Below are 18868 nucleotides of genomic sequence, written 5' to 3' on the forward strand. Positions count from 1 at the left end.
AGCAGAGGTTTGATCATATTTCGATCAATACTAGAATGATATAATATTAAAATGTTTAAATTTATGAAAACACTTTAATCATAAATATACGTACAAATGTAGTTCTAGAGTAAAAAAAAAAAACCACAAACATACTCTTCATATAAGCCATAATACATGGGCGCTTTCAATAACATTGATTATATTTCTGATATTAAAGTCATTTCAACAATTAGCTTTCAAATAATAGAACCTAGAGCAAAACAGAAAATAATAGATAAGTTACTTTGATATCATATACAAAGTTTATACATTTTCACCTATAGCTAGAATTTGACCTTGAAATATGCCCTCTGTCAGGAAGTACCTCTGTTTCACGAGTTTGTGTTATATCATGTTCAATATCACATTTCATAAAATGTTGTGTTCTTAAATGCTGCTGTTGAATGATTTATAGAGATAATGATATGTGACTAGCCTCATCAGAATATATATGAATGGTGCAGAAGTGGGAGGTCATGTCATGTCTTGGGACAATCTTACTTCCTATTGCTATTTAATCTGAATGTTGATAATCTCTACACGAAGTTTAACACAATATTACATGGTATACAATAAACAATTGATGTATCTAATAAAACAATCCGAAGACAACCTGCCAAGAATTTACATCACATGGTCTTGTACTCCACTACTTGCAGCTGATATAGCTACCTATTCGATAGGAATTACTACTTAATTTACTGTCATCATATCCAAATCGTTTTAATGTATTTCCTATTAGACTAATGAAAGTGTTTCTACTTAGCGGAAACTTACATGTTTATCTTCAACAAACAAGGGTAAAATTGGGTTTGGCAGCATATTTTCTTCTTGATTCAATGTACTTCGCCATTGTATCAACTGGATAAAAAATAAAGTTTTCATATATTGTTATTGCGATTCCTTTATTAAAAGGGTCACATTTAGATGAATGCAAGTTAAATATAAACTACTCTGCCCAGTCTCTGGGAGGATACCACTAATTTTTATCACGTTTACTGTTTTTAGCAAATCTACAAGGGAAGAAGATAAATCTCAAAATATCATAATGACAATAAACTGAGAATTATAATCCTTAAAAAAAGCAAATTTCGAAGCATACAGAAAACAGCTTGCCTCTCTGAATAGATTCTAAAACTATCTTGAATATATTTTAATCACTAAATTTTGTTCTGACTAATAAGCAGAGAAACTGCAAGCATCAAAAGATTTGCCACTAATTTCAAAATTCGTAACCTCTTGGTTTTCCATGAATGAAAGGAGTTTAAAGAACAGATGTATAAAGCTCAATTTAATACTTAAATACCAATAAAAAAAAGTGTCCTTTCTGTTTTGCAGGAAACAAATACATGTCGGAATTTAGTCAAAATTAAAATGACTTGGACACTCCCTTTGAAGACATTACTTGTTATTTTGATATTTCGATGTCCATGTGTACACAATTCAACTACCGCATCAACTGATTCAACGACTGAAACAACTACAGCACATGTAACTGGTATAGTGAGATTGCAGTAGAATATATTAACTGAATACACAATCGTAATAAATATATATATTCAACGAGCGACGAGAACTACAGCTTCAACATCAAAACACAACAATTGAAGATAATACTGAAATTAGCTCTCTAACAACTTGTCCAAAAATGTTAACAGATGAATGTTTTAAGGTCCTTTTTATTGAAACGTTTTTTCCGATTGAAGCAAAATAAAAGTAAATGCAAATGCTTTTTGAAGGTTTAATGATCCGTTCACGTATACTCATTAATTATTTCTATAACTGTATTTTTGTATAGCTGCAGAACGAAACCTAAACGAAAGTTTGAATATTTGAAAATAAAATGTATATGTATGACTTTCAGTTGATGGAAATTGGTCTAATTGGTCTGAGTGGTCGTCATGCTCTGTGTCTTGTGGTGGTAATGGAACACGTAGTAGGAACAGGAGATGTGACAACCCAAATCCTCAATTTGGTGGAGAAAACTGCACTGGAGAAAACACAGAAGTTGAAACTTGTTACCAAGGAAATTGTTCAGGTACGATATTTTAAAATCTTTTATTAGATTTATTCTGAAACCTTACCTTAACAATGTATTGTTTCTTTTTGTCTTTGTTTTTGTTGAAATGGTCCTTAAAATAAGGTCTACAAATGGATACTAGATTTTGTGCTCACCTAGATCAATGGCTATGGTATTCAAACGTCTTCTTCATCGTCTTAAACGTAATTTATACATGTCCAACTTCTGAACTGGTGATTATCCACAGGGACCTTTGGTAATACTGTAAAATTACACGAGGAAAGCATGCACGGAGGAGAAGAGGAACACCTCTTCCGATTCATATTCTTGTAATGCAAGTTTCTTAATTTCGTGTAAAGAGTAATCAAGGGAACCAAGATTCTAGCGGAAATAAAAAGAATGTATTCCAGGGGCTAAAACCGGACATGGAAAACAGACACACACGACAGATAACTAAAATGATACATACACAAAGGAACAAGAGTTAATGAGCAACTCGGACTCCACTAAAATTGGGAGCATTGACGAGGTACCACGGTAGCATAAGCGTCATCTGGATTTCTAGAAAGAGTTGCTCTTAAAACCTCAAGTCAAGGGAAGACGAAAGAGGAAAGGAAAGCTTTGACAAATTGAACAGATCAGTTTTAATGATGCAGATGGATACACCGTAACGATATACGAATTCATGATGACGACCATAAAAGTACTGTAGTGATGATTTCAATCTTGTAGCAACATAACCCTTTTCTAAAAGCCTGATTGTAAGTATTCTAGCGCGATAGAAAAAGTCTGGGTAGGTACGCCAAGCTCTGGCATGACGTATTAGTTGATATATGAAAACGCCATACACAGGTGATGAAGGGATGTTGCCAAAGATGAAAGGAAAATTGACAATACGGAATGAAAAGTCATCACGTTTGTCGAATTGTCTGGTCAATATTTTTACTTGGCAATTAATCTCAAATTGTAGGTCAAGATGTGAGGCTGGCTTCACAGTGTCTATAGTATCATTTATTTCAAGTTCTTTTGGGAAGATGTGATATATAAATCCCCGATAATAGGATCGTTTAACGATAATACGTCATATATATAGCGAAAACTGAGATCTAATGATCTAGTTAAACGATTTTAGTTATTCCAGAGCTTGTCAAAACTACACAGACGTTTTGTATCGCGCTAGAACTCTAACAAATAGGCTTCTGGAACAGGGTTATGTTGCTACAAGATTGTCACTAAAGAAGTTTTATGGTCGTCATCATGAACTGGTGGATCGTTATGGTGTATCCATATGCACCATGGAAACTGATTTATTCAACGGGTCATAGTTTTCCTTTCCGCGTATGTCTACCCCAGATTTGACTTTTTAAAAGCAAATCGGTTGGTGTTTCTAGAAAAGCAGGGGACTTTTACCTACCGGTGCATCTGGTCCATGCTCAGTTGCTCATTTGCTTTTGTTACTTTGTATGTATGATTTTAATTACTTTATGTTGTTTGTTGTGTATGCCTGTTTTTCATGTCTGGTCATTGTCCCTGGATTACATTCTTTTGATTACTGCTATACCCTTGGTTCCTTTTATTACTCCTTCCAAGAAGGCAATTTGAAAATTGGTCAGTTCATGTTGGAAAAATAACAGAATACAGCAGGGGCCTAAAACATTAAGGGTATATTCTTTATTTAAATTACACTTGTTTACCATCACAAGTTTCATATCTGTCTATGCTAAAATGCTAAACTACATTAGATAAATATATTTTCAAATTTCAATTTTTAATTTCAAGTTTTACAAAATGGATGAAACTTTACATAACTTTATAGTGCACTCGTTGGTCCACGAGCAGTTTCACCGACACTGTCGTACATGCAAATTCTACTTATTTTATTATTCCAAATGGCGTTATGCTGTACGTGCATATAATAAAAAGTTTTCACTTATAACTGCGTGAGGACAAAAATAAAGAGGAAGATCTTAATCAAACAATACATTGTATGTAAAATGTACTCACAATAACACAAAAAAAAACGAATTAGGACACAAAATCAAAATCTAGCACCGCTAGAAACAAGAAATATTTTAGAGCTCTCGAATTTGTTAAACCTTGAATGTTAATAATTAAATTATGATTAATGTCAGATCTAAAAGTTAACTATGTATTAGCCAAACAACAGTATTAGTATAAAAAAACAAATTGTTCTTATTTAGAGAACAAAAGGAAACTTTGTGTGATATTTTTACACATAAATACAAGAATACAAATTATATCAATTATGTTAAATATGGTGTATTATACACGTATTTTAAGGAGTATCTTTCAATTTTTTATCAAGTTAATTTTAACTGAAGTTGAGATGTTATATAGATTGTGTTAAATATTAGAACTAGCTTTAACGTAAATTATAAATAAGCCGGGTCGGAGTTTTTTCTTAACAATAATCTGAAGTGTGTCTGTTTATGTTTGGCATGTTGTGTCGAAACTATGAAGTTGATTCTTATTATAATGAAACTTGATACACATGCATGTTATGATTTCCTTTAAAATATGATCAAATAGTCTGAATCAAGTTAACAGTGTATGAGTAATTCATTAGATTTAAATAGCTAGTGTAATAAAGAAAAATTCGTAAAATATAAGATTTTTGTAAGAATAAAACAAAATGGCTGATATATATATATACATCGTGTACTAAGTTACAGCCTAAATTAATCCTACGAGGAGGAATGACCCAGCCAACGAAAGCTATATTTTATAGCCTAGCTGGTCGAGTGGTCTAGGACGCTGGACTTTGTGCAGGCGGTGTTGCCATAGGTATCACAGCGGTACGAGTTTGAGTCCCGCACAGTAAACGACCAAAAATTTGCATCGCAAATTTAACAGTTCTAACATCGTTGGGAATTTTTCAGACCTTTCTATACGTTTACATATCTTCCCTGTATCCATTTGATCCGATGGAGCAGTGTAGCGAATAGAGTCGTCATATTCTGAGACGTTGTATCAAAATTACCAAAGCAACAGTAAACTCATATGATTTCATGAAAATTTGTTTAAAAACTTACTTATCAATATACTTTGAAAATGTAGCGTATTAGACTATATACAAGAAGTCGCCACTTCAGATTACTAGAGAGGGGTTTATCATTACATACACAGTACCCTCACCGTGGATAGATACTGTTGGATGACAATGTATAAATCATCCATGATTTTGTTATAGCGTTGCCAAGCAGAGGAATGAATCAACTAACCGTTTATTTTTATGCCAAAATTAGGTTGTCGTGCTGAAGAATTCCAATGTCTGAATGGTGAATGCATTCTAATAACTTACAGGTGCGACGGTACACAAGACTGTAATGATACATCAGATGAGCTAAATTGTAAGTTGCCATAACAATTAACAATTGAGAAACGCAATATGCCATAATGAGCATTTGTGAAGATTCCTTTTGTTAATTTGGGGTCGGCATATAAGTCTTAAATGCATTTTGTATTTCACATTGTAGTTTAACTGCATGTATGATTCATCTTCTTTGTCATCCTGAATTTTACTACAAGCGCATTACAATTACTTCAGGCTGATTTTGAACGATTTCTTATTGAAATTATCATCTACTTGCAGGTAATACAGAACCTACTAGTAAGTAAATATAAAATGGCTCGACTCCACTTCGACGGAAATAAGTCAGTTTAAGAATTACCACCCGTCTGTCTTTTTTTTGGACATATTAATTGTTCAATATATGTAAAAATCAAAATTTGTTCCAATACATTTGACAACCAAACTTTCTTCTAACCCTGCAACTCTCCTTTCTTGTTGTTTGGATATCCTCATGATGAGGCCGACTATGTTGCAATTGAGTTGAAGCTTTTTGTTTCAGTTGTATATTAACTACTTTTGGTGATAGTTTCCATTAAAAGCTAATTTGTCTATTATGTTATGGTTGTGTGTTGTCGTCCCGTTGCAAAGTAGTAAATCTACCTTTATTTTTGCGATAAATCATTGCTCCCTTAAAAAAAAAACAAATAGATTGGGATAAAATCAATCCTAATGATTTTCATTCTTAATCATTTTTGGGATACCTACTATAAAATATTTCAATTATCCTGGTTGGATGTTTTTGTTATCTTTAAGTCATGGCAATATAAATTTCAATTCAAAACCCTACGTTAATTTTACTCATCAAGCTTTAGTGTTCTTGTATTTTATAAGCCATACTATTAAATTATAACACTTGCTCAAGACTTTTTATTTATGTGATTGTAATCTCTTTCCAAGCACGTATATGACAAATATTTTATATGATTTTTCAATAGCGGATCTAATTGATTTTTTCAGCAGTATATCCTTTCTTTTGTACCTGCGTTTGGTAACTTGAAACCTCCATCATTATAGTTTTAAATTTTACTTTTGCGTTCATGCATATATTGTAGATATATGCTGACCTAACAATAATAATAAAAATAGAAAAATGCGTTTATGTTTCAGTCGATGGAGGTTGGTCGTATTGGTCAAACTGGTCGTCATGTTCAGTATCTTGTGGTGATGGAACACGTATTCGAAGCAGATCATGTGACAACCCAAGACCTCAGCCTGGTGGAGCAATCTGCATTGGAGAAAATACAGACGTTGAAGCATGTTACGAAAGGAATTGTTCAGGTATTACTCAATCTTCAAGTCTGTCAGTATATGAATTGTTATCATTGGTTAAAGTAAAATGATAAGCGCTGTTCTCGTTTATTTTTTTATTGTTTATGGGGGTGGTTGTTATTGACGTTTTTTTGGCCCTGTGTGGGGAAAAAAGGAAAAATTGAATCTAAAATAAGAAGCTCCTATGGATTGTTATAAATTACAGTGGCTTTCCTACAACCATGACACTCTTTTGTTACCAATCTGCTAAGCAATGCAAATGATTGACAAAGCTATTAGGACATTTAAACTGACCAGTTGCTATTGTAAGAGTTAATGAATAGGTAGTCACTCATCCATGAAAATTTACCTTACCAGGTGTAAGGAGCCAATACTCGGAATGTCTCACATCATATGGAATTTTATCGGATTGTGAATATTATTAACAATGTGTTTTGAGGGAATTTATTGCGTTTTGTTACATAATTGGTATTTTTGTTGTTTTGTTATTGCATTTAGCAATTGATAGAAACATATTCATTGTATTTCTTATACTTGGTAAAACAAGAAAAGTACTAATGTGGAAAACTATTGGTTGTGAATATTGTTTATATTTTTCTAAGAACAAAAAATAAACCAACAGGTCCCCAAGTGGATAGCAAATATGAACTGGCAAATTAAAATGAAACAGTAACACTTTCATGGAATGAATAATAACTTGAAGTTACAATGTTATGCTACTATTTATTTGCATTGTCCCATCTCAAAGCTGAATCCATTGAATACTGGTTTTTAAATATATGCATTGAAATATACTCCTTCAAAATATCTACTTTAACAATACAATGCAGTTTGAATTCTTATAAATTTCTTGCACATTTTTTTTCATATTATTTAAAATATACGTGTACCAAATGTATATATAGTTTGAAATTTAATGCACTTCAGCCAAAATATAATTCCAATAAATCATTTTTCACATAAAACACTCAAATCAGAGCTGTAACTCATAGCACTTAATCCAGAACAACACTAACTGCAATGAAAATAAAACTTAGAAATATTCTTCAGATAATTCCAGTTACATGTATATCATTGCACATAATCCCAAGCTGTACTTCCAATGAAAAAAGCAATTAATCCAAATCTTTAATTTGAAAAGAACCATTGCACTAGATTCCAAACTACATTTTATGGTAATGAAAATTATTGCCCTTTAAAAATGCACTAAATCCCAAACTATTACATTTGAATGAAAATCATTGCACTTTAGAAATGCACTAAATCCAAAACTACTACATTTGAATGAAAATCATTGCACTTGAATAATCCATAAAAGTTTCAAAGAAAACAACATTTAAATCCAAAGCTATAAATTCAATGAACTGCACTTAATCCAAAGAAGTTTCAATGTAAATAACACTGATTCCAAATCTTAAATTTCATTGAAAATCATTGCATTTATAATCCCAAATTATAATTTCAATCAAACTCAACGCATTAAATCCCAAACTACAACACAAATGAACATTATTAGTAACATGATACTTAATCCCAAACTATGAAAACCAGTGCAGTTAATCTGGAACATCATAATTCCAATGGAAATCCTTCACAACTAGTAAAGCAATTAATTCACTTTAAAGCCTACTCATACTCAAAATTGAATAACATAAACTGATTGCACTATTTCAAAAATTGTAATTCATGTGAACCTCAAACATTTTGCATTTTGTATAACACTTGTTCCTTAACTATAGTATGAATCACATACTTTCCATCATTAAAAGGGCACGTTGATAGGCCTATTCCAGTTTTAGGAAGGAGGGAATATATATTATTTGGGTCTCATTTTTATAATAATATATAAGACTTCTGTGTAATGTAGTTAAGATAAAATAAATACTTTAGTATACTATTCTTAATCACATATCATTTATTAAATTTGAACATCCCTCACCAATGAAAAAAAAAATAGCCCAGGTAGCTGCTTTAGATTTAAATAACCAAGAGCTAGCTATGAAAAGATTCATAGGTGAGTATTCATCAACTCTTTCAATAGCCACTGGTCAGTTTAAATGTCCCAATAGCTTTGTCAATTCTTTGAATTGTTCAGCAGATTGTTAACAAAAGGGTATCATGGTAGTAGGAAAGTCACTGTAATACCTTTTAATCATGTAACATTTACTTTTGTTACTTTGTATTTATTATTTTTTTTAATGTAATTAAATGTTCTGTGTTATGTGTTAAATACAATTACTAAGCAAAAACAAATCATCAATTAAAAAAGCACAAAGTTCCTCCTAAACACATTGTGGGTGATATTCATAAGCTGCGAAAATTCCATATGATGTAAAACATAGAGGGTATTGACAGTCTTACACTTGTACAGGTAAATTTTCATGGGTGAGTGGCTACATATTCATCAACTCTTAAAAATAGCACATGTTCAGTTTAAATGTCCCAATAGCTTTTCTATTGTTCAGCAGATTGATAACAAAAGAGTGTCATGCATGTAGGAACATCTAAATAGAAAGTGAATTATTTGACTGTTTTTTGTCCCTATGTGAAAAGAGGAAAAACTGAAACTAGAATAAGAAGCTCCTATGTATTGTTATAAATTAAAAAGTGAATTATTTGACTCCATTTCAGTTGATGGAAATTGGTCGGATTGGTCAGACTGGTCGTCATGTTCTGTGTCTTGTGGTGGTAATGGAACACGTAGTAGGAACAGGAGATGTGACAACCCAAATCCCCAATTTGGTGGAGAAAACTGCACTGGAGAAAACACAGAAGTTGAGACTTGTAACCAAGGATATTGTTCAGGTACAGATCGTTTAGGCTGTGCAACATGGAATTCGTTGCAACTTTGAATAAAACAAAGAGATGTGTGTCTTTTTCCATACTTATGCTTTTGGTAAAGTTCTTTTAATTTCTGATAGAGGAGGATTTCTATAATTGGTCTGAACATTGACAATAAAATAATTATATTAAAAACTGGAACTAGAATAAGAAGCTCTTATGTAATGTTATAAATTAAAAAGTGAATTATTTGACTTCATTTCAGTTGATGGAAATTGGTCGGATTGGTCAGACTGGTCGTCATGTTCTGTGTCTTGTGATGACGGAACACGTAGTAGGAACAGGAGATGTGACAACCCAAATTCTCAATTTGGCGGAGAAAATTGCACTGGAAATTATTCAGAAGATCAGACCTGTAATCTAGGAAATTGTTTAAGTACGAACATTTTACTAAATATTTTCTGAAGCCTTAGCTTAACAATATATTATTTCTTTTTTTTGTTTGTTTGCTTAAATGGTCCTTATGACAAAGGTTATCATGGAAACCAAAATTGGAGAGGTAATCAAAAGAACGTAATCCATAGACAAAGACCAGACATAGATAACAGACACACAACACCAAAGAACATTAAATAACCGAATAATGCATACAAAGTAAAAAAAGTAAATCAGGCATTAGTTATTAGGTAAACAAATGGATCAATGGCTATGGTAAGGGATAGTCATCACTACTAAAACGTCTTCTCTATTGTCACTTAAGAGTCACTTAAGAGTGTACAAAATTCTTTTTTGGTTTTTGCTTTTCTATTTATTTATTTTTTGTTTTGTTTTGTTTTTTGTTTTTTGTTTTTTTATTTTGTTTTTTTAACAATAATACCACATTTTTATTATTAGATTTTACGCTAATATTTTGATTAAATTCCTTCATAAAAAATGAAATGTGTCAGTTGTATTTTTTCGTTGCTCTGATACATAATATGATTTGTATATAGAAACACTTATTATAGTTAGAAAATAATTAAACCAGAAGTACTCTTTATCAAAAATTTTATATCCAAATACCAAATGCTTTAGCTCAATTTTCATTTCAACTTTATATTTATGAATCGAAAGGATGTCATATATTCTTTTCCAAAATGCTGTAAGGAATGGGAACGACATAAAGACGTGCTCATAATCTTCCAATTTTCTACAGTAATTACATAGGTTGCTATTAGTTATTTTCCATTTATACAAATTTTGTTTTGTTGGAAAAATTTGCAGCAGCATTTTCCATCTAAAAACTTTAAGCTTGTTATCCTGTAGAGAAAAGAAAATAAATTTTTGTTAAGCAAATATGTGTCTGCGTTCAAAATTTTAAACCAATTATATACACCAATAGATCCTTCTTGTTTTTGGATACAGTGGAATTGCACATCATTTTATTTGTTAATTTGTTTATGTTCTGTATGCATTTTTGTATATTATACCCTTTTTAATTCAGTGTTCAAAAACGAGAGTTTTATTGTTGAACCTGATGTTCTCGTTATTCCAAATTATTTGTTTTCTGACTTCGGCGAAATATCTTGGTTGATTTGTTTTTTCCCCACCTGCTAAACACCAGGATTAAAAAGAAATTGTTTCAAAGCCCTTGTTAAGTTTGATGTCTGGGTTATTTGTTTTAAATATCAACCATTTTTTCTCCAAAAGTGCTGAACTGTTTTATTAATATTTTCTCCCGATTACAGATTTCTCCTGTGACCAATCGTTTTACCCATGATGCTTTTAAAGAAGTAAAGTAGCTTCTAATATCAATCATACCTAACCCCCTTTATTCTTCGAATTTATCATTAAATTTATTTTAACCGTATCTGGCTTTTCATCTCAAATGCAATTGTTTTCTATTTCTTTCAAGTACTTGTCCGGGATTGTTAATGAACTTCTAATGAACGTAAATATAGGTACATTTTATTAATAATGTCTTGATTATAAGAATTTTATCAAGTATGGTGAGATTCCTTTTCTTCCATGATATTAATAAGTTGTTCATTTTATCAATTTTACTTTCCCAGTTTAATTTTTCGCACTCATTTTTACAGTGGCCAAATTATATTCCAAGCGCTTTAATTGGTTTATCTGTCCATTAAATTCGTCCGATTTTGTCTCTTGTTGTTTTCAGCCTTTCGACCCAAAGTCCTTCTGTTTTATTTCTATTAAAAATCAACCCAGAAAAGGATCCAAATATTTCTTTTTCATTCATTGCTAACTCTACATCGGTTTTACAAAACTCAATTATTATTACAAAATAAAGTAGTACCATCGGCTAACTGAGAAATGTTGACAGTATATGTACTGCTATCAAGTTTTATATTAAAACCTTTAATATTGCGGTTTGCTCTTAGTCTTTGTGCTATTATTTCAACTGACAAAACAAATAAAAGGGCAGATAGAGGACAACCCTGTCTTATGCCCCTTGAGTTTTAAATGTTTTAGAAATCCATCCATTATTCATTGCACAAGTTTAAACTTCCGTGTGTAAAGTTTTAACCCATCTGATAAAAGTTTCATTGAATCCAAAATGTGTAAGAGTCGTCAAAATAAAATTCTATTCGAGGGAATCAAAGCCTTTTGCAAAGTCAACAAATACTGTAGCACCTTCAGTTTTATAAGTTTCTGCATAATCAATTATATCTTGAATTTGTCTGTGATTGACTCCAATGAATCTATTTTTCACAGAACCTCTTTGATCTTCATTAATGATTTTTGGTAATATTTTCTTAAGTCGTTGTGCCAGAACTTGTGAAAGAATCTTAAGATAAACATTTAGTAAAGAAATTGGACGATAATTATTCAAGGATAACGGATCACCTTTTTAAATATCAAAGAAAGAATACTTACTCTTTGCGAGTAAGGCAGTTTCTGTTCCATATAACCCTTATTTAAAATTTGTACAAGTATGTATTTAAGTTTGTCCCAAAACTTTCTATAGAATTCCAGTGATATTCCATCTAACCCTTAAGATCTATTTTATTTCATAGCAAGAACAGATAGGGTACATTCTTCGACTCATATAAAATCATCATAAATCGCATTTGTTCATTATTAAGCTGATGGTCAATTGGTGTTTCCTGTATATACCTATTATTGAGAATTTTGTTGGGTTTTTAGTGGCATATAACTTCTTATAGTATTCTTTGATCTTCAATAAATTTTTTTTTTTGTCCATAATAACATTGTCATCGTCTATTTTCAGTTTAGTTATACATTTTTTAACCTCTCTTTGTTTTTCTAATCCCAGAAAAAAAAGGAGTTATTTTTTTCTCCTAATTTCCTTCGATCTTATATGTGCTCCTTTTGCTTTATTTTAGTAAATATTTCCTATTCGTGTTTCCAGTTTTTATATTTTCCTGTCTAAGTTAGTATCGTTGTGTTTTTGCATTTCGTTTAGGTTGACAACTTTATCAAGTTCATTTTCTAGCTCGATCAATATTTCTCTGTCTCCTTTTGCATTTTTCTTACAAAATTCTATAGTTCATTCTTTCACTTCCAGTTTAAAAAATTCCCACCTTCATGTCATGTCTTCTAAATTATCATCATCATTAAAATATTTTACAATAAGGTTGTCTATTAGATTTATATATTCTGTTTCTTCTAGCACTGAATTATTTATTTTGAATTATTTGATTTGAATTTCATAAACACACTGAGATGATCAGTTGAGTTTATAAAAGCCGGTTTTATTTTACAGCATTCTATCAGGAGAATACAATCATTTCTTGTAAATAACATATCTATCCTGCTTAGCTGTGATTTATCTTTTAGGCGCAATGTATATTGATGCTGCTTTTCATTAAATATTTTGGTTTATAATTTTTCATTAATTTTCTTAAACTGTTTACTGGTTGTGTATTTTTAGAATTAGCACTAGAGCTTTTCCTATCTATTGTTTTCAGTGTATCATTAAAGTCTCCCCCTATTATTGGGATTCCTACTCCATCTTCCTTAATTATACGATCGAGCTTTTTGAAAAAAAACTATTTCGCGCAGATCTAAAACGGCGCATAAAGGCACATTAATGTTATTATATTGTCTATTTCAGTATTTACTAATACTATTCTCCCTTCATTATCCTCAAATTTATCAATAAGTTTATAGTTCAATATTTTGTGTATAAGAATTGCCACCCCTACCAGCACTTGAGCCGTGACTACAAAATATATCAAAATTTGTGTTGTTTCTGACATCTTCTTCTATATGTTCATTAGAATTCGTTTCTTGTAAAAAAAAAAACGACGGTGCATTTTTGTGATTTGATCCATTCAAACACCCTATTTCTTTTATCTTTATTTTAAGGCCCATCTACGTTTTAAGTTATCAAGTTTATCAAAGACTGTACTCCCATAAGGAATTAATTGTAAAATCATATGTTTCAAATTCGCGATGAGTGAACAAATACCATATATTATTCAGCACATAAATTACAAATAAAATCGTACATACATTCATAAACATATCTTCGTTCACAAAATACATAACATTTAAGCGTACACATGGCACATGTGTTTGTTCAACACAACATGGCATACTAATTATTTCTGTAATGACAAAAAATCTAATACAAACAAATATGTACTTTACAGTAGGGTCAAAGCCGACCGATATTTTAATCCGTGACCTAAATTTGCCTAAGTAGGCAAAAGGCAACACGTGTTTAAATTGAAAAGTAACAATGCTGAATTTATTATAATATATAGTTCGAAAAGGGATTTTTGTACGTATGTGATCGCAGTGGTTTGTTTATACATGAAGTCTACCGAAATTTGAAGATATTCATAAATTGTTGGATATATATTCGTATTGTCAAGAGGAATAAATCTGAAATTTTCTACTATGTTGTGATTCAAAAGGTTCCATCGCCTTCATGTAAACAAATTCGATAGAAATGAACATGAGACCGATTTTTTTTACTTTGAAAGATTTTCTAGAAGATGTTCTACTATTTTTTTCATACATTTTTCTTGCAGCTCGGTAAGTAGATTTTTATAATACAATATCTACAAATATACACTTCATAACAGTTACATGTATACATTTTACAAATGTTAAATAAATACACATTCTGTTTTATCATGATAAATATTTCACAAGGTTTGTAACTAAATAATTTCTTAGTGCCAGATTTCCTGTAAAACATTAATTTTTAAAACTATAGTTAGAAAATTGACTGGTGCGTGTTGTAATATATGTTGAATAAATTGCCGTATTTTGTACTTGTACGTATATTTGTCTAAAAATGTGTTGACAATATATATTATTACGTATCGAACTATCTATGAATCGAAGTATATGATAAAAACAAAATTGATGATTTCCATTGAACCTACTCGCTCTACTATGCCGATCGAATATTGGAATAGTATATTCTATGAATTGCGCTCGCATTTTCCCGTTAGTTATTGAACTAGTAATGAATCGAGTATGCCGGTCTACATACGTAAATGAATTCTTTCTTTTCAAAAAAACCTTTGTTTCCATTTTGAAAAAGAACTTTCCGCTTAATTTTGAAATATCTAATAGATATAATTTCAACCATCGTACTACATCTATATTCATCATATAATTCATTACAATATACATGTATGTAATGATATGATATACTATTTCAGATGACAAGTATACATAGACTACCTCTATCATATTAAGATATAGCATAATGCTTACCTGCTTTAGCACATATACACAGCCAAATGCGCCACATATGATAATCATATGGTGCTCGATTCATATGATAATCATATGCTAATCATATGAAAGTCATATGATCTTTATCATGTGGTAGTCATATGATTATCATATGATTCTCATCTGATAATATGGGCTTAAAAACATATGATAATCATATGTTTGTGAAAAACATGTGATTATCATATGATAACCATGCGATTATTATATGTTATATGTTATATGAACCATGTGATTATCATATGGTGCTCGATTCATATGATAATCATAATGCAAACCATATGATTCTCATGTGTGGCACATTTGCCTGTGTATCAAAATGAACTTAGCTATTAAATTCATTTTCTTAATTCTTTTATACCATTATCATTTACTCTTATTTTCAGTTATTTTTTATGTTATTTTATTTATTTATTTATTTATTTATTATTATTTTTAGTGTATATATAAAAGTATATACAAATTATGACCTTATTTTGGTTTTTTATCCCTCCTCCTGTCTTCAGGAGTAGAATGGAGTGTGTCCTGCTTTTCTTTTTTTGCTGGCCTTTACTTTGTCCTCCTACAGGAGTGTTAACAGAAGGTTTTATACCTGTCTGTGAAGCATCAAAAGAAATAGATTTGTCACTCTTTTTGTTTGTATCAGAACTATATTCTTTGTCGCTGCAGTTGTGTCTTGCAGACTGAGAATTTGATTTCGACTCACTACCTTTTTGATTGTTCCGTTTCTGTTGTCTCTGTTTCTTTTTTGTCTTCTTACCTTTATCTGATTTATTGTCACTATCTACATCATCATTTTCAGCTTCTACACCTTTGTGCTTAATATTCTGCTTTTGTTGACTCTGTCCCTTGTTTGTCTTCTCCTTATATTCACTTTCAATTTAAACATCAGCATTTTCATTTTCTTCACTTTCACTGCATCACCTTTGTCATCATCATCACATTTGTTCTCACTGAACATCTCAGGGTCACGCCTTTGTAGACAGTCAATTTGTCTGTGCCCATAGCTATCAAAGGATTTACATTTCCAGTTTCTAGTCATTTTGGCAGTCCTTCAAGGTATGTCCTGTCTCTAAACATTTGCCACATTAGATGATATTTTGTCTGTCATCAGGTTGCCCTGGATGTAAAACTAGCCCACTATATCTACCAAATTTCATAAACTTTGGCAGAGGCTCTTCAAATTGTTTACATATTATCACTCTGTCTCCATTTTCACAGTTGGTTAGCTTTCCTTTAACTCTGATGCATTCTCTGTTGAAGGTTACAATATCTAATCCCTTCAGTTCTATAACTCTTTTAATAATACCATCATCTGCACTGAGTGGGACCCCTTTGACTGTAACTTTCTTGATTACACGACCTGCAGTATTAGGGTTCAGAAGATTGTGCATTTTGAATCTAACCTAACTTCCCCTAGGTATTACACCTTTTTGTAAGAGCGCTGCTCTACCTTCTGGATTCTCCATATATATATCCTCCACATTGTGTAAATACGTTGAATACCTTTGATGGTGTTGGGTTCAACGACTTGCCCAATAGCCTTATACACCTCTACATGTGTAAGAAACGTTTCACGAGTTACAACTCCTTTAATGTGTAATTTCCCTTCAAAGGTTATAACTATTTATTTTGCAGTTTGCAAAAGGTCGAAAAAATGGTCTTTACGTAAAATGCGATGTTTATTTGTTTGTTTTTGTATTTCCATATACTATTTTTCATGATTTTGAATTTCAGACTGGTTGAGAATAGAATATTTGAACAATTGTCAATTGACAATATTGTTACATGACAATATCCGGGTAAATAGTAATTTCTCAAGAAAAAAACGGGCCAATCTATCAAATATATATCTTAAGCTACTTATAACCTTTTATTATTAGATACAACTTGTGAAATGGTAAGGGAGGCTGACAAAGGAGGAATGGATGCTGATTGGGATCGAGGTGATACAAAATCCCTACCAAATCTTGAGGCATGTGAACAGCTTTGTCTTGACGGCCCTGGCTGTATATCTGTACATTATGATGAAGGGTACTGTTTTGTCTACAATAAACCAACGACAACAACAGAGAAGGCAGGTTCTACATACTCGAAGAAACAATGCAGATATACTGAAAGTAAGTGCATAAGTTGTAACAAAAAAAGGAATTTTATGTTTGATCAGTTTCACACAAAAAAATACAAAACCGAATTTTCATCATGAATGATCAATACTCAACACTTATATTTTTATTCTCCAAAACATGTTGAAGACATGTTATTTCTGTTGTTAAAGGACACCTCACAATTAAATTCAACTATTTTATTACACAAACACCATAATACTATGGCACAGAGAACTACTTCAATACAATTTACATTGATACATAATATGCATATGAAGTTAATTAGTGTACATATATTGGAAGGAATAATATTCAGTCACATTCATGATGAATTTCTATATACATAATTTAAGAAGATATTTTTTAAATATATATTTCTATATTTGACATGAACGCGTTGTATTTTCTGGAAACGTAAGACAATAGAATCATTTGTATTTGTATTTTTGTTTTGTTTTGTTTTGTTGTTATTCTTCTTAGTATTTTTATAGATCTTAAATAAATGCTGATTTTCTATAATCTGCTCACGAAAATCAGATTTTTATAGTTTGTGTTTGTGAATTAGCAGGTTGAGGTTTGTCCGTTTGGTCATCTGGGTCTACATTTTTTTGTTCGTTCCAGCCTGCCAGCAAATATTGCAAGTAAATATCTGTGGTGCTTTTGTTGAAAAGATCAGTTTTGTGTATTGTGTGCTCATTTATGTTATTAACGATTATGGTATTGTCTATTGAAGTAATTAGGTTACAAATAAATTAAATTATGCATATATTTTTCAGTTGATGGAGGTTGGTCGGATTGGTCAGACTGGTCGGCATGTTCTGTATCATGTGGTAATGGAACACATAGTAAGAACAGAACATGTAACAATCCAAGACCTCAATTTGGCGGAGCAAACTGCAGTGGAGAAAATATAGAAACTGAAACCTGTAACCAAGGCAATTGTTCAGGTATAACCATATTTTCAAGTCTATCAGTATATGAATTGTTATCATCGGTTAAAGTTTAATGATAAGTGTTGTTCTCGTTTATTTATTTTTTTATGGGAGTGGTTGTTGTTGATGTTTTTTGTCCCTATTTGAAAAGAAGAAAAACTGAAACTAGAATAAGAAACTCCTATGTATTGTCATAAATTAAAAAGTGAATTATTTGACTCCATTTCAGTTGATGGAAATTGGTCGGATTGGTCAGACTGGTCGTCATGTTCTGTGTCTTGTGGTGGTAATGGAACACGTAGTAGGAACAGGAGATGTGACAACCCAAATCCCCAATTTGGTGGAGAAAACTGCACTGGAGAAAACACAGAAGTTGAGACTTGTAACCAAGGATATTGTTCAGGTACAGATCGTTTAGGCTGTGCAACATGGAATTCGTTGCAACTTTGAATAAAACAAAGAGATGTGTGTCTTTTTCCATACTTATGCTTTTGGTAAAGTTCTTTTAATTTCTGATAGAGGAGGATTTCTATAATTGGTTTGAACATTTGACAATAAAATAATTATATTAAAAACTGGAACTAGAATAAGAAGCTCCCATGTAATGTTATAAATTAAAAAGTGAATTATATGACTTTTACTA

The 18868-nt window shown here is 31.3% G+C and overlaps 1 protein-coding gene across 3 annotated transcripts in view; it reads left to right on the forward strand.

Moving 5' to 3' along the window:
• The window catches only part of LOC148611779 (uncharacterized), a 49918-nt gene that overhangs the window by 1348 nt on the left and 29702 nt on the right, over positions 1-18868 (forward strand). Inside the window, exons 2-11 of one of the 3 annotated variants that reach the window (XM_088592650.1) lie at positions 1360-1519; positions 1886-2059; positions 5308-5412; positions 5655-5672; positions 6522-6692; positions 9315-9488; positions 9730-9900; positions 17069-17305; positions 18070-18240; positions 18455-18628. In XM_088592650.1, the coding sequence (XP_088448776.1) occupies positions 1360-1519; positions 1886-2059; positions 5308-5412; positions 5655-5672; positions 6522-6692; positions 9315-9488; positions 9730-9900; positions 17069-17305; positions 18070-18240; positions 18455-18628 (1555 nt within the window). The remainder of the gene's footprint in view (positions 1-1359; positions 1520-1885; positions 2060-5307; positions 5413-5654; positions 5673-6521; positions 6693-9314; positions 9489-9729; positions 9901-17068; positions 17306-18069; positions 18241-18454; positions 18629-18868) is intronic. The other 2 variants (XM_088592651.1, XM_088592652.1) reach the window with 2 other exon arrangements.

Source organism: Perna viridis, chromosome 7, assembly GCF_037379345.1.
Source record: "Perna viridis isolate PV_CMFRI_1.1 ecotype Kerala chromosome 7, ASM3737934v1, whole genome shotgun sequence".
Lineage (NCBI taxonomy): Eukaryota > Metazoa > Mollusca > Bivalvia > Mytilida > Mytilidae > Perna > Perna viridis.